Genomic DNA, 15848 nt, shown 5'->3' with positions numbered 1-15848 from the left:
TGAGAAAAGATATGGTTCGGATGAACCCTAACCCTAATGAGGTTAAAGAAGAACCCGAAGGCGATTTGGGGAAAAAGAAAAACGGTGTCGTCCCCAAACCTAACCCTAACCCAGGAATAGAACCGATTTCAAATCGAAAAAGCAAACCCTAACCCTAATCGGAAAATCGGGCCAAAATCCAAATCAAAGAAACCGAACGGGGAAAGAAGGGGAAGAGGGTGGCTCGGCTCACCTCGCCGTCGAGCACGCCGGCGCGCGCAGGGAAAAGAAAGGCCGGCCGAAGGGGGCACGGCTCGCCGGGATCCGGCCACAGGGGCGCCGCGGCCAGGCCGCTCGACGGCGGCGCGCTCACCCGCTGGGGAGCGCGCACGCCGGCGAGGGGGCCGGCGACGGCGCCGGGACCTCGCTGCTTCACCGTGGTCGCTCGGTGACGAACTGAGAAGAGAAGAGGTGAGCAGTGAGGAGAAGAGAGAGAGAGCGTGCGAGTGAAAATGAAGCTAGGGCTGAGGGAGGCGCGGTCGGCCGGGGTTTTTGATGCCCCGAGCTGCGCGCTCCACCGTCGATCGAAGATCAACGGCCAGGAGGGCTCGGGCCTCTTTTGGCCCAGGCGGGCGCTGCTGCTCGACCGAAATCCTGGCCCAGGCCCAGGTTGCGGCCTAGGCGCGGGGGAGAGAGCGCCACGCGGCCTGGGCGCGGGGGTGCGCTGGCGCGCGCGGCTGGGCCGCGGGGTGCTGGGCCTGGTGCGCTGACGGGCGCGCGCGTGGACAGGCCATGGGCCGTTTTCGCTGGGCCACGCAAACTAATTGATGGATCGGGCCGAAATGGCCAAATAAATAGTAAAGTCACAGTTTTTGTTTTTCTTATTTTCCATAAAACAGTTTGATCAATTTGAATTGAATTTTTATGATAATTTTCTGTACAAAATTTATCCAACGATATTTTTTGTTCAGTAAATAGTAAATTTGCTTCTGGAAAATAGGAAAAAGATTATTAAATGTTAAAGTTTCCGCTGCGTATTTAAAGATGTAATTTTCATTATTAAATTCGAATCAACGGGAGAATTTAATTTTGAAAATGGATATGTTTTAAATTGATTATAATATTGTTGTTATTCTGACCAACGTTGATTAATGGCAATATTATAATGTTTTTGTCATACATTAATTCTATTTCTGCCCAACGGTGATGTAGAATTAGTGTAGAAAATAATTGTATGTTTTAATTTTGACCAACGTTAAACTAAGGCATGCAATTATTGTTGTTATTTCTGTTCTCACACTATTTGAATTGTGTTTTCAGGAGGATACAACTTAATGAGTTGTATCAAAGAAATCCCCACTCTAAAAGGTGATAACTATATTGAGTGGAAGAAAAAGATAGACCTGGTCTTTATCCTCGCTGAGGTGGACTGGGTTGTCACCACACCGTGTCCCAAAGAACCTGAGGCACCGGTGAGGGAGACAGATGAGACTGATGCTGCATGGCAGAACAGAGAGCAGGATTTTGCTCCCGTAAAGATGTCCTATGACCTTGAGCATAGGAAATGGGTCACTGCCAACAAGAAGTGTTTGACAGTGATAAAGAACACCATTGAGCCTGCTATTGTGGGCTCAATTCCAGACTGTGACACGGTCACAGAGTACCTAGATAGAATAAAGAGTCAGTTCACTGGCTCTTCAAAGACATATGCAACCCAGCTAATCAAGCAGCTGGTTACAGAAAGGTACTCTGGTGGCGGCACTGGCATTAGAGAGCACATACTGAGAATGAGCAATCTAGCATCTAAGCTCAAACCAATGGATTTGGCACTCAAGGATGAGTTTCTTATTCATTTGATTTTTGCTTCTTTGCCCAAAGAATTTAACACCTTTGTTGTTAATTACAACATACAGCCTAAAAATGGGATTTAGAAAAGCTCATAGCCATGTGTGTGCAAGAGGAGGAAAGAATAAAAGTTTCACAAGGTGGTTCTGTCAACTACCTAAAAGATAAGAAAAAAAACTATAATAACAGCTCTTCCTCCAAGTCATCTGGAAAAGGTCCCATGCAACAGTCTCAGAACCAGCAATTCCCAGTGGCTAAAGACCAGTGTCTCCACTGCAAGAAGACGGGACATTATAAAAAGAATTGTCCTGATTTCTTAAAGATGATTATGAAGAATAAAGGTGAGAACATTATTACGTTCGTAAATGAATCCTTGTATGTAAAGTTTTCAAAATCTACTTGGTGGATTGATTCAGGTGCAACTATTCATGTTGCTAATTTATTACAGGGATTCCGTTCGATGAGAACTTTGCAAAGAAGCGAAAGTTTCATTAAAGTCGCAAATGGAGTACAAGCAGATGTTGAGGCCGTTGGAGATCTTCCTCTAGAGCTTCCAGATGGCTTCATACTTTTTCTTAGAGATGTTCTTTATGTACCTTCTTTGCAAAGAAACCTTATTAGTGTATCAAAGTTAGACCATGATGGTTATGATTGCTATTTTGGAAATGGCAAATATCGGATATTATTTAATAATAAATGTGTTGGTCTTGCCTTCCGACAAGACGAGCTTTATTTGTTATCACTTCGTGAAAATGTGAATTCCGTATGTGATGTGAATGAAAATGTATCCTCATCGAACAATGGAAACAGAAAACGAAAGAGAGCTCACGATGCGTTGTCGAAATTATGACACTGTCGTTTAGGCCATATTTCGAGGGGGAGAATAGAAAGACTAGTTAAGAATGATATTCTTCCTCCATTAGAGCTCTCAGAGTTAGAACAATGTAGAGATTGTATAAAAGGAAAGTATGTAAAAAAAAATAAGAAAGATGCCAAACGAAGCACAGGAATCCTACAGATTATTCACACAGACATATGTGGTCCTTTTCCTGTGAAAAGTGTGGATGGTTATGATTCATTCATAACATTCACATACGATTACTCTCGGTTTGGCTACATTTATCTAATTAAAGAAAGAACAGAAGTGTTGGATAAATTTAAAATATTTAAGGTAGAAGTTGAAAATCAGCATGATTTAAAGATTAAGATAGTCAGGTCTGACCGTGGAGGAGAGTACTACGGTCGGCATACCTCATATGGACAAGTTCCTAGACCTTTTGCAAGGTTCTTACAGGAGAATGGTATAGTCGCCCAGTATTCAACACCAGGCGAACCTCAGCAGAATGAAGTAGCTGAAAGGCGTAACCGTACCCTGATGGATATGGTGCGTAGTATGATAAGTTACTCCACTTTACCCATGAGTCTGTGGATGGAGGCGTTAAAAACCGCCATTCATATTCTCAATAGAGTACCAAGTAAGTCGGTGCCTAAAACACCGTATGAGTTGTGGACAGGAAGAGTACCCTCACTTAACCACTTGCGTGTGTGGGGGAGCCCTACTGAGGCTAAAGTTTTTAACCCAAACATTGGGAAGCTAGATCCCAAAACAGTGAGTTACCATTTCATTGGCTACCCAGAAAAGTCAAAAGGTTTTCATTTCTGCTGTCTTAACAGACATACAAAGTTTGTGGAAACGAGACACGCTGTCTTCTTAGAGGATGAAATGATTAGGGGGAGCATGGTAGCTCGAGAAATTGACCTTGAAGAGAAGCGGGTGTATGCACCCACTCCGATCATTCATGAGCCATTTTTCTCACTACCTACAGTTGCTGCACCAACAGTACAAGACACTGTGGTGCCAGCACCTGTTGTTATCCCGCCTATGGCAACAATGAATGATGATGAGGAATCTGTGCCTCAGGATCCTATAGAACCTATCGCCACACATGAGGGGGAGCAACAACAGCCTCAAACAGAAAATGTGCCAATTGAGGAGGCCCCTAGAAGGTCTCAAAGAGTTAGAAAATCAGCTATTTCTGCTGATTATGAAGTGTACAATACTGAAGAATTTCAAATGGAGGGTGATCCCACCTCATTTAAAGAAGCCATGAAAAGTGATCATTCAGCAAAGTGGCTTGAGGCCATGGAAGATGAGATGAGATCAATGAATGCAAATAAAGTTTGGGATTTGGAGATAATTCCTAAAGGAGCCAAAACAGTAGGCTGTAAATGGGTCTACAAAACAAAACTTGACTCTCAAGGGAATATAGAGAGATATAAAACCTGACTTGTGGCAAAATGCTTTACACAAAGAGAAAGGATTGATTACAATGAGACCTTTTCTCCAGTCTCATGTAAGGATTCCTTTAGAATTATAATGGCATTAGTGGCACATTACGATTTGGAATTACATCAGATGGATGTAAAGACGGCATTTCTCAACGGAGACTTAGAGGAAAATGTTTACATGGCACAACCGAAAGGTTTTGTCATGGAAGGAAAAGAATGTTTGGGATGCCGCCTAAAGAAATCTATTTATGGATTAAAACAAGCTTCAAGACAGTGGTACTTGAAGTTTGATCAGACAATAAAGAATTTTGGGTTTAAAGATAATGTTGAGGACAATTGTGTCTACGCAAAGTTTAAGAATGGGAAGTTTATCTTCCTTGTCCTGTATGTGGATGATATCTTACTTGCTAGTAGTGATGTCAGTCTACTACTGGAGACAAAGAAGTTTTTGTCCTCAAAATTTGATATGAAAGATCTTGGTGAAGCTTCGTTTGTTCTAGGGATCGAGATTCACCGAGATAGAAGTAAAGGGGTATTAGGACTGTCACAAAAGACATACATAGAAAAAGTCTTAAAGAAATTCAGTATGCACAAATGTAGTCCCTCACCTGCTCCCATAGTCAAGGGCGACAGATATGGGGATTTTCAATGCCCCAGGAACCAATATGAGATCGATCAAATGAAAGTGGTTCCATATGCTTCAGCTGTCGGAAGCTTGCAATATGCTCAAGTGTATACGCGCCCTGACTTAGCATTTGTTACCGGGTTACTTGGCAGATTCCAGAGCAATCCTGGAATAGAACACTGGAAATTGGTAAAGAAAGTCTTACGTTATTTGCAAGGAACGAAAGGCCTCATGATGACGTATAGAAGATCTGATTCACTCCATATAGTGGGATATTCAGATTCTGATTATACGGGAGATAATAGAAAATCCACGTCTGGATATGTGTTTACTCTCGCAGGGGGGGCTATTTCATGGAAAAGCTCAAAGCAAACCGTCACTACATCGTCCATAATGTATGCCGAGTTTGTAGCGTGTTATGAGGCAACGGGGCAGGTGAACGGGCTAAAGAAGTTCATACCCGGTTTGAAGGTGGTTGACGACATCAATAGACCACTGAAGTTATACTGCGATAATAATCCAGCAGTACAGTATGCTCACAACAATAGGTCAAGTGGTGCTGCCAAACACATTGACATAAAGTATTATGTTGTGAAGGATAAAGTCCGGGATCAAATGATAAGTCTTGAGCATATAAGTACCGAAAAGATGCTCGCGGATCTGCTTACAAAAGGCTTACCACCCAACGTGTTCAGAGAACATGTAGCCGGCATGGGTTTAAGGGAAAGCCTATGATTCCTGGACTATAAAGGGCCCAAAAGTTAAAGTAACTATTTCAGATCAGAGACGTGCATTGTAGCTGTTAAATCTATCGGCGATTGACCGTGACGATGAGACATGCTCTATGCATCATCTGTGAAGAAATGAGTAAGGATAAAAGGATTGAAGTTTTAAAGTTTAAAGATAAAAGTAATAGTGAGATCAAGGGGGAGAATGTTAGATTGATCTCCTAACCAATAAGCCCAACGGGCCTTGGTCACGCACCCTGATCGGGGGCGCCCAACCCTACATGGTTGGTGGGCCCCCGTCGCACTGCGCTATATAAAGAGGTGGGGGCCGGCGGCTCAAAGCACGAGGTTCGCCGTGAGCCGCAAACCCACCGACAAAACCCTAGACCGATCTAAGAGGGCGCGCAGCCAGCGACGGGAAGCTCCGCTGACCCTCACCGTCGTCACTGCTACGCCCCGTCTGCATTGCATCGACGTCCGTGCAACCTCTACTCCACCCGTCGCTGCCCGTGTGCTGCCTCCATCACCGAACCAGCGATGGCCAGCACAACCACGACTTCATCTGAAGGCTCAGGTTCATCACCAGCACCTCTCTACCCTATCTCCCTCTCGGTGTAGTGTTCTAGGTCTAAATGTGCATGTGCTTCACGGATCTAAGTGTTTCATCCGTCTAGATCTACCCTAGTCGATCTACAGTTTTAACAGCATGACCATGTGCTTCGCTACGCCGCCAGGCTCAAGGAGATGGGGAAGGCCGTGGAGGTCGCGGGGCAAAACCCGTGTTGACTATTGAGTTAGCTTAGATATTTCTCTCCCGGACAATGGTTGCCATATGAAACCTCGCAACATGTTCGACCTGGCACGTTTGGTGCGAGGTGTCTGTGTCAGCCTCTCTATTCAGTTCCATTCAGATCCGTGCGTGGCGTGTTGTCACTTTCAAGGCCAGTTTCTCGTCTCGCCGACGCCGTCGATCGATCGCTCACCATGTCCAGCGACGCCGCGCCGCACGTCATCGAGGACTTCTTCGGCGTCGTCCGGCTCTGTTGTCCGTGGTGACGAATCTGTCCACATGCTGGCAGGGCCGTTCACGGACGTCCCTGGCGTTCAGTGGAAGGACGTCGCCTACGACGCGGCGCGCGGCCTCAAGGTCCGCGTGTAAAGGCCGTCGGCGTTGGCTCGCGGGAAGCTCCCCGTGCTCGTCTACTTCCACGGCGGCGGGTACTGCGTCGGCGCCTACGACAAGCCCATTTTCCACTCCTGCTGCCATCGCTTCGCCGCCGAGCTCCCCGCCGTGGTGCTCTCCGTCTAGTACCGCCTCGCGCTCGAGCACCGCCTGCCCGCGGCCATCGACGACGGCGTGACGTTCTTCTCCTGGCTGCGAAGGCAGGCCACGGCGGGCGCCCAAGGCACCGAGCCGTGGCTCGAAGAGTGGGCCAACTTCGCCCAGACATTCGTGTCCGGCGTGTCGGCCGGCGCGAACCTCGCCCACCACGTCGTGGTTCAGATCGCCTCGGGGAAGCTCGCGGTCCACCCAGCGCGCATCGCCGGCTACGTGCTCTTGTCCGCGTTCTTTGGCAGCGCCGAGCGCACGGCGACGGAGTCCGAGTCGCCGAGCGCACGGGGACAGCCCCGGCCTAGAGCCGCTGCCGCTGCCACCGGCGCTCGTCATGGTGCCAGGGCTTGACACGCTCCGGGACCACATGCGGCGCTACGCGGTGAGGTTGGAGGAGATGGGAAAGGCTGTGGAGCTGGCCTTGTTTGCGGGGGAGCGCCATGGCTTCTCCGTAAAAGGCTGGAGCGAGGCGAACGAGGAGTTGGTCCGGATCTTGAAGCGGTTTGTCAACCAAGGTGCCACGCGAAACTGAGGTGAAGCTGTGGCGCTTAGGCCATGAGTCTTAGAGCCCGTTTGGCACGGCTCCAGGCAGCTCTGGCTCCCGCCTGCCATTTCACTGTTAATTCACTGTAGCAAGAGCCGGTTTTCTCTCTCATTCCCTCTCCCTCTCACAGACAGTCACAGCCAGCGGCTTCACCGGCGAAGCTCAAAATTTCGGCTCCGTAAACAGTACCCGAGCTACAGTGAGAGAAGGAAGGAGAGAGGAAACCGGCTCCGAGCTACAGTGTCTTACAGGTGGGAGCCGGAGCCGTCTGGATCTGTACCAAACGGGGCCTTACCCTGGGAATTGACAAGTTGTTCACAATGAGGCATAAGGGAAATGGTGTCACGGAGTAGGAATTTACACAATCTGTTTGGACGAGGATGATTTGGCATGGGTTTTAGCTCAAATTTGTCTACTTGAATCTGGTAAATCATTAGAGTAAATAGTCTTGAATCAATGGCTACTCTTTGATCACATGAGTCCCATATGTTAGCAACCTCATCTCACTGCATGTATCCCCAAATCCAAACATAGGATAGGATTTTTTTTTTAAATTATACAGTACTATGTATAGATCGATGTATATCCAAAAAATTTGGGATGGGTTTATTCCATCCCTAGAAGTCCCTAAAATAAACACATGCCCTCGTTTCTACTAATGATCAGGCTAAAGTTGCACGAACTTCCTTTCTAAAAAAAAAACTTTCCTTTCTAAAAAGTTGCACGAACTCAAGAATTTGTCTTTTCGCAATAAAAAACTCAGGAATTTGGCTAACTGAATATCCAAATGAACGATGCTTGCATAAAGGGATTGGAAAAATGGACTTGCTATCGCCCGAATATCCGATCCCGGCGCTAGCATCAGACAGTGACCGTGAAGCGAGCGACCAAGCGCCTTAGCAGCATCGGACTTGCAAGCGAGCGCCCATGCAGCGAGCCCGCGCCACTTCGGACATCGCCCGCGCCGCAAGACCACGTGCGAGGGCCACTCGCGCCCCTGCCGCTTCCTACGCACATTCCATGTGCAACACTCAATCTAATTTTGAAATATCCAGATGTAACAATTGGAACATGCAAAAAAAGACAGATGAACACTTGAAACATGTGTCTAAAACATTTACAAAAACACCTGAAAAACACTTAAAAACCATTACAAACACACGCAATATTTGGATAAAACACCTAGAACATATGTGTGAAACATATGCAACATCCATAAACACACTTGCAATAGAGGTCTGAAAAACAGACGAAACATTAGGAGCACATTTGCAACATACGTGTACAATCATTTCAGCATATGCAAGCCCGATCTACTTTTACAGCATCACGATCTACTTTTGCAACATCTATATAAAACACTTGTAACATGCTCCTTCCATCCCAAATTATAAGCATCTCAAATTTGACCAAATTCATATAAAAACATAATAACATTTATGATACCAACTATATATCATTAGGTTCTTCATTAATCATATTTTCATAGTCTAAATCTTTGTAATTTTTTCTTAATTTTGTTCGAGATGCTTTGGCTCTCCGGCTCGCCGCCGCCACCGCTAGGAGGCCAAACAAACGCGGGCTTGTGGAACGGTGGCTCTGGCGCCTTAGCTCCGCCGATCAGCACCTGCACCGCCGTCCTCATGGACGGCCTTTCTCTCGGGTTCGGATAGGAGCACGCCAACGCCAGCCTCACCGCGCGCTCCACCTGCGGCGGGTCAAGCTCGGCGCCGTTGTGCAGCACTGCGTCGTCGGCAGCGTGTATCGCTCTGCCCTCGCCGTAGAGCCTCCAGGTCCAGTCCACGATGTACATGGGCTGCTGCTGCTGCCGGTGCGGCGGTGCCGGCCACGCCTGCTGCGGTTTGGCTCATCGCGTTCGTCGCCGTTGACGTTGCAGTACAGCACGGGGCTGCTCGGCCTCCTCCCGCTGAGGACGAGGACCTCCATGAAGAAGACGCCAAACGCGTACACGTCCGTGGCGAGGGTCGCGCGGCCGGTGAAGAAGCTCTCCGGCGCCATGTACGCGCGGGTGCCGGCCACCGCGCCTTCGTGGAGTGGTGCGTCACGCCGTCCCGCTCGATGACGCGGGCGAGGCCTAAGTCGCCCAGCCGCGCGTTGTACTCCTCGTCCAGCATCACGTTGCTGGCCTTCACGTCCCGGTGGAGGATCCGCCTGCTGCTCCCGTGGTGCAGGTACACCAGCGCGGACGCCACGCCGCAGATGATCTTGTACCGCCGGTCCCAGGTAAGCTCCGGACTGGCGGCGGCGGTTGTGGCCGGGGTGAAGGCGCCGGTGCTTCGTTCGCCGGCATACAGGTGCCTGTCCAGGCTGCCCATGGGGAAGTACTCGTACACGAGGAGCAGCTCGCCCCTCTCGTGGCACCACCCGATGAGCTTCACGAGGTCGCGGTGCGAGAGCTTGCTGATCGTGTTCACCTCCGCCAGGAACTCCTGCTCCCCTTGGTTGGAGTTCCCGGTCGTCGACACCCGCTTCACGACCACCTCTATGTTCATCGTCATCCTTTGAAGGTAGCCAAGGTAAACTGTGCCGAAGCCGCCATGGCCAAGCTTACGAGCAGGACTGAAGTTGGCAGTTGCAGTGCTGAGCTCCCTGAGCTTGAATCTGACCGGACCATGTGCGTCGATCATCTTCTCCAGGTTGCGGTAGGCTAGCCTTCGCTGTCCTGTCATCCTTCGCCATACGAAGAACACCAGAGACGATGACAGAGCAATCAGAAATAGGGCCAGTAAGGCAAGAACCAAAGTCAGCTTCCTCCTACTCCCTCCGTCCCAATTTAGGAATTCCTCCCAATTTATTAGTCGTTTTCGGTGTCCGTGTCATGACTTTGACTTAATTTGTACAAAATATGTGCAACATTTGTGTTTTCAAATAAATTTGTTAAAAAACTAGATTCAAAGATCTTTCCAATGATGTTAATTATGTACCATAAATAATAATAATTTTTAATATATATTTTGTTAAAGTTGTTTCTCGGGAAGCGAGAACGACAAATATTCTGGGACGGAGAGAGTATGCCCCAATTTACTGTTGGAGTCGGCGCCAGGCGTTCTGAAATTCCATGACTTTATCTGATTCAGTACAGTGAAATCACCGGTCGAAGCTGCGAAACCGAGAGTGAGGTTCTCCAATAAGAGATGCCGTGACAGATCAAGGGGCCAAAAATACTCGAAGGTGTGACCTTTCTGGACCGCTTGTATTCTCAACATTGCAGCAGTGCCATCGTACTCTATTCTAACCCACACATCAGACCCAGAACCATGGAAAGATTACTGAGTGGGTACCAATAAGTTGAGCTGATGCTGTCGATCTCGATCCCGACATGGTTTCCATCAGGGTCGTCCTTGAAGCTCTTCCTCGTGTCAAACTCTACCGCGACAACCTGGTTCGTGGTCGCGCCGTCCGTGTGGTTGTTGGTGATGCCGAGCCACTGCGATTTTTTTTTAATTTTAATATTTTTTGATAATTAATTTTAAATCTAACACTGTAAGTTTAAAAAAAACTAACATTTTTGGCCGCGCATATTGCCCTGGCGCGGCCAAATACCTGTGCTGCGCCATGCATGGTGGCGCGGCAGAGATCTAACGTGGCGACGACTGGTTTCGGTGACCGTTGACGTGGCAGCTCTTGCCGTGCCACCTACCTTGGCGTGGCAGTGCCGCGCCCTGATCCTTGACGCGGTAGAGCCGAATAAATACCATGTGGCCGGTCGCCCGTCCGCACGCACCCTGCCCGCCCGCCTGCCGCCAGCGCCCGCACTCGCCCATCCACCGCTAGCCGCCGCGCAGCGCCCGCCCGGCCTCGCCCGCCCGACCACGCCGCGCCCGGCCACTCCCGCCGCGCAGCGCCCACGCTGGCCGCGCCACGAACGCTGGTGCGTCAAGGCCGCCCGCTCCTAAGGTACCTCCTCTCGATTTCATATATTTTTTTTGCTTATTATTGATTTAGGATAATTAGTGATTTAGGATAGTTAGTAATTTAGGATAGTTAGGGTTGATTTCATATTTTTTTGATTATTATTGATTTAGGATAATTAGTGATTTAGGATAGTTAGGGTTTTACGATTGGTATTGATTTATGATAGTTAGGTTAGTGAATTTGTTTGTGATTTACGTAGGTTTGAGGTTGTGTGTTCTAGTATAGTTAGGATTTTAGGTTTAGGGATTGTTTATGTATTTATTATTTAGTTTATAGTTAGTTATTTAGTTAGAGATTTTGGGTATAGATACTAGTTTACTCTAAACCCAAAAGGGTTTAGGTATTTTAGGGATTGATTATGTATTTATTATCTAGTATAGTTAGGATTTTGGGTTTAGGGATCTAGGATAGTTAGGTTAGCGATTTGTTTGTGAACTTACTAATGTTAATTTAAATTTTGTTAATTTGAATACTCTAACGTTTTGTTTATCAATTCGTAACAGGATGGCTCCTCCCACGCAGCATCCGTTGCACCCCATTCTTGAGGTGTAGTACGACGACCAGCACCGAGCACACATCTTGAGTGACAATGACGCAGAGGTGGCCTTGCCTCCTTTGAGGCCCCGCCGCACACCAGGGCACACCAGTGGGACGAGCGTTATGCGTCGTACATACGGCGTGCCAGCTTCCTCGAGCTTGTCCGTGTTGTCAACCACGGTCTTCCGCCCCTTGACCCAGCACTACTTACTGCAGCTGTAGACAGGTGAGAGTGCATTCTTTGTACGTAAACTTTCTTCTAACAAATTTGATGCAACTAACAGTCGTTCTATTCTTATAACAGGTGGAGGCCTGAGACCCACATATTCCACCTACCTTGTGGCGAGATGACCTTGACGTTGCAGGACGTGAAGGCTATTTTAGGCCTTCGGTTGGGGGGACTTTGAAAGGTTCTTGTGTGGTTTTGATAATTGAGTGACAACCTAGGTGGACTAATTATGTTTATGTGAGATACATAGGTGATTAGTCCACAGGTATATATGTGTGAGCAACATATGCCATGAAGGTGAAAATGGCTTGGAGATGTTGTAAAGCTTACACATGTGATAATGAAGGAGCTCATTGCACATGAGACATGACATTGAGTCATGTGATCAAGGTGGAGAAGATCAAGACAAGACTTGGCTTGATGGACCGGTTGCAAGCGTGAAGGCCAAGTTAGAGGCTTTGGAGCGATGGACCGCGTGACGGTGAAGCTTAAGCAAGACTTGGCGCCGATGGACGAAGGCAACGGTGAAAAGCAAGTGATATCAAGATCGATGAACCAATATGATCACGTGATGATATGAAGTGGATCATATCATTGTTGATCATGTTGGTGCATGTGTTGCATCAACATTGGAGGAGATAAAATGGAATGCGCAAGGCAAAGGTATAACCTAGGGCATTTTATTTCACCGGTCATATGTGTGTAGAGAAGTTGATGACCGGGTTTAGGATAGATGACCGTACTATCAAGAGGGGCAAACTTGTTTGCATATCGGCCATCTAGTGCCACTCGAGTGATCTAACTTTATATCGTCGCTAGGTTTGAGTGGCGTGGCAAGTTGAGTGGCTAATCCTTTAAAAAATAATTGTGAAAATACTAACACGCATACACATAGTGGTGTACACTTGGTGGTGTTGGCACATTTCCAAAGGAGATAAAGTTGGAGTTGATGTGGATCAACTCGGCGATGGAACGGAGGTGAAAAGGGTTCGTAACTCCACCGGTGGAGTGTCCGCCCATAGAGTGCGGACAGTCCGACGGTGCCACTGGCGCCCTGTTCCAAAAAAATAGGGTCTCACAGAGTGGACCGGACACTAGTCACATAGTGACCGGACGCTGGGTTCCAGCGTCCGATCAGTAGTGACAGTCAGCGGGCAGGCATCGGTCATCGACTGGACGCTGGCGCTGGAAGTGACCAGACGCTGGCCGTATGCGTCCGGTCAAGGTGACGTTGAAAGGTCCTAATATGGCTAGAGGGGGGTGAATAGCCTATTTAAAAATCTACAAATCAACTAGAGCAATTTGATTAGTATGACAAATAGCGTAATGCAAACTTGCTCTAGCTCTACAAGGGTTGCAAGCCACCTATCCAACAATTCTAGTTGCAATGATTACTTAGGCACACAAACTTGCTATGTAAATACTCACTAAGAGCTCTCAACCTTGCTACTCTAAAGAGCTCAACTAGATGAATATAAATAATAAAGCAAGCTCTCAATTCTAATTACACTAAAGAGCTTGTGTCAACTAGTTTGCAAGAATGTAAATAAATGAGTAGAATGATTATACCGACGTGTAGGGGATGAACCAATTACAAGATGAATATATAGCCAATCACCGGGAGAATGCCAAAGACAAGAGACAATCGATTTTCTCCCGAGGTTCACGTGCTTGCCAACACGCTACGTCCCCGTTGTGTCGACCAACACTTGGTGGTTCGGCGGCTAAGAGGTGTTTCACAAACCTCGTCCACACGATTGGACACCGCAAGAACCGACCCACAAGTGAGGTAACTCAATGACACGAGCAATTTACTAGAGTTACCTTTCGGCGCTCCGCCGGGGAAGGTACAACTCCCCTCACAATCACCGAAGGCGGCCACGAACAATCACCAACTCGTGCCGATCCTTCACCGCTGCTCCAACCGTCTAGGTGGTGGCAACCACCAAGAGAAACAAGCGAAATCCGCAGCGCAACACGAATACCAAGTGCCTCTAGATGCAATCACTCAAGCAATGCACTTGGATTCTCTCCCAATCTCACAATGATGATGGATCAATGATGGAGATGAGTGGGAGGGCTTTGGCTAAGCTCACAAGGATGCTATGTCAATGAAAATGTGCAGGAGTTCTCCTTTGAGCCGGCCATGGGGCTATAAATAGAGCCCCCATCAAATAGAGCCGTTGTACCCCTTCACTGGGCAAAACGCGCTCTGACCGGACGCTCCGGTCATACCGACCGGACGCTGGCCCTCAGCGTCCGGTCGCCCGATGGACGCCACGCGTCACCAGCTTCAAACGCTGTTCGTCAGATTTCAACGGCTACGAGGTTGACCGGACGCTCCGGTCAAAACTGACCAGACGCTGAAGCCCCAGCGTCCGGTCGTTTCCAGTAAGCTCCCCGAGGCATGTTTTTTCGACCGGACGCGTCCGGTCCACCTTGACCGGACGCAGACCAGCGTCCGGTGCTCAACCCTAGCGACTGTGCCGTCTGACAGCTCGACCGGACGTAGCCCTTCAGCGTCCGGTCGCTGAGTGACCCAGCGTCCGGTCAGTAGACCGACGCCAGCATCATTTCGACCAACTCTATTTCAACTCTAACTACTTCACCCTTACTCAAATGTGCCAACCACCAAGAATTTTGCATCCGGCGCAATAGAAAATAGACATTTCATTTTTCCAAAAGCCTGCAAACACCTTGCGCACATGTGTTAGCCTTTTTTCACAAATATTTTCAAGGGTGTTAGCACTCCACTAGATCCTAAATGCATATGCAATGAGTTAGAGCATCTAGTGGCACTTTGATAACCGCATTCCGATACGAGTTTCACTCCTCTTAATAGTACGGCTATCTATCCTAAATGTGATCACACTCACTAAGTGTCTTGATCACTAAAACAAAATGGCTCCTACATTTTATACCTTTGCCTTGAGCCTTTTGTTTTTCTCTTTCCTCTTTTCCAAGTTCAAGCATTTGATCATCACCATGCTATCACCATTGTCATGACGTGTGATGACACTGGCAGAGCAGTGTTACTGGAGGTGACCGGCTGGTGCTGCGTCCGATCACGACCAACCGGACGTGTCCGGTCATGTCTAGTACCTTACTGGAAACGATCGGACGCTGGGGTTGTTGAGTCCGGTCAGTTCAAGCTGCTGCATCCGGTCGACAGCTGACCATTGAGATCGGGCGAACAGTATTTGAAACAGGAACACGTGGCGTGCATCGCACGACCGGATGCTGAGGTCCAACGTCCGGTTGCTCGGATCAGAGCGTCCAGTCATCCCGACTTTTATTCAGTGAAGGGGTAGCGGCTCTATTTGTTTGTGGGGTTATAAATAGAAGTCATGGTCGGCCTTGGGCCGGCAGCTGAGCACACTAGAGCCTTGGTGGCTTGTGTAGTAGTGCTTGAGAGCCCTCCATCTTATATATATTTGATAGTGATCATTCGATTGTGTGAGAAAGCGATTCTAGTGCGATTGCATCGTGAGGTTGCATCGAGTGGCACTAGGTGATCGAGTTGCAAGCCGGTGGTGCTTGTTACTCTTGGAGGTTGCCACCTCCTAGACAGCTTGGTGGTGGTCTCCGTCGAAGCCCGCAAGAAGCTTGTGCGGTGCTCCGGAGAAGAGCTTTGTGAGGGGCATTGTGCTCGCCCTGCGGGAGCCGCGAAGAGCAACTCTAGTTGAGCGTGTCATTGAGCTACCATCACTTTCGGGGTAGGTTCTTGCGGTGCCCGACGTGTGGGCTTGGCAGGTGATGCCAATTAGCTGCCGAACCACCAAGTGAGCGGCCGACACAACGGG

General features: G+C 48.3%; 1 protein-coding gene and 1 pseudogene across 1 annotated transcript; one reads left to right on the top strand and one right to left on the bottom strand.

Annotated features, from left to right (window-relative positions):
• The first annotated feature begins 6450 nt into the window (after window positions 1–6450).
• LOC136454294 (carboxylesterase 15-like) lies at window positions 6451–7331 on the top strand (annotated as a pseudogene).
• Window positions 7332–7588: 257 nt separating this feature from the next.
• On the bottom strand, window positions 7589–10033 carry LOC136454293 (probable L-type lectin-domain containing receptor kinase S.5). Its single transcript, XM_066454761.1, has 3 exons — window positions 9389–10033; window positions 8917–9198; window positions 7589–7639 (listed from the first exon to the last, which is right to left on the bottom strand). Exons 1-3 carry the CDS (start codon window positions 10031–10033, stop codon window positions 7589–7591), a joined length of 978 nt encoding a protein of 325 aa, XP_066310858.1.
• Between the last annotated feature and the right edge of the window lie 5815 nt (window positions 10034–15848).

This window comes from Miscanthus floridulus, chromosome 5, assembly GCF_019320115.1.
Source record: "Miscanthus floridulus cultivar M001 chromosome 5, ASM1932011v1, whole genome shotgun sequence".
NCBI classification, from domain to species: domain Eukaryota; kingdom Viridiplantae; phylum Streptophyta; class Magnoliopsida; order Poales; family Poaceae; genus Miscanthus; species Miscanthus floridulus.
The sequence above is the reverse complement of the archived record's forward strand: the minus strand, read 5'-3'. Positions and strand labels throughout refer to the sequence as shown.

What these genes read in the sequence shown, in the direction of transcription:
- LOC136454293 (XM_066454761.1), bottom strand. Translation starts at nt 10,033, where the DNA reads ATGACAGGACAGCGAAGGCTAGCCTACCGCAACCTGGAGAAGATGATC. An exon ending in TGACGCACCACTCCACGAAG is followed by an intron (nt 9,199 to 9,388) that starts GCGCGGTGGCCG and finishes GCCAAACCGCAG; the next exon opens with CAGGCGTGGCCGGCACCGCC. An exon ending in CGTTCCACAAGCCCGCGTTT is followed by an intron (nt 7,640 to 8,916) that starts GTTTGGCCTCCT and finishes GTCAATTCCCAG; the next exon opens with GGTAAGGCCCCGTTTGGTAC.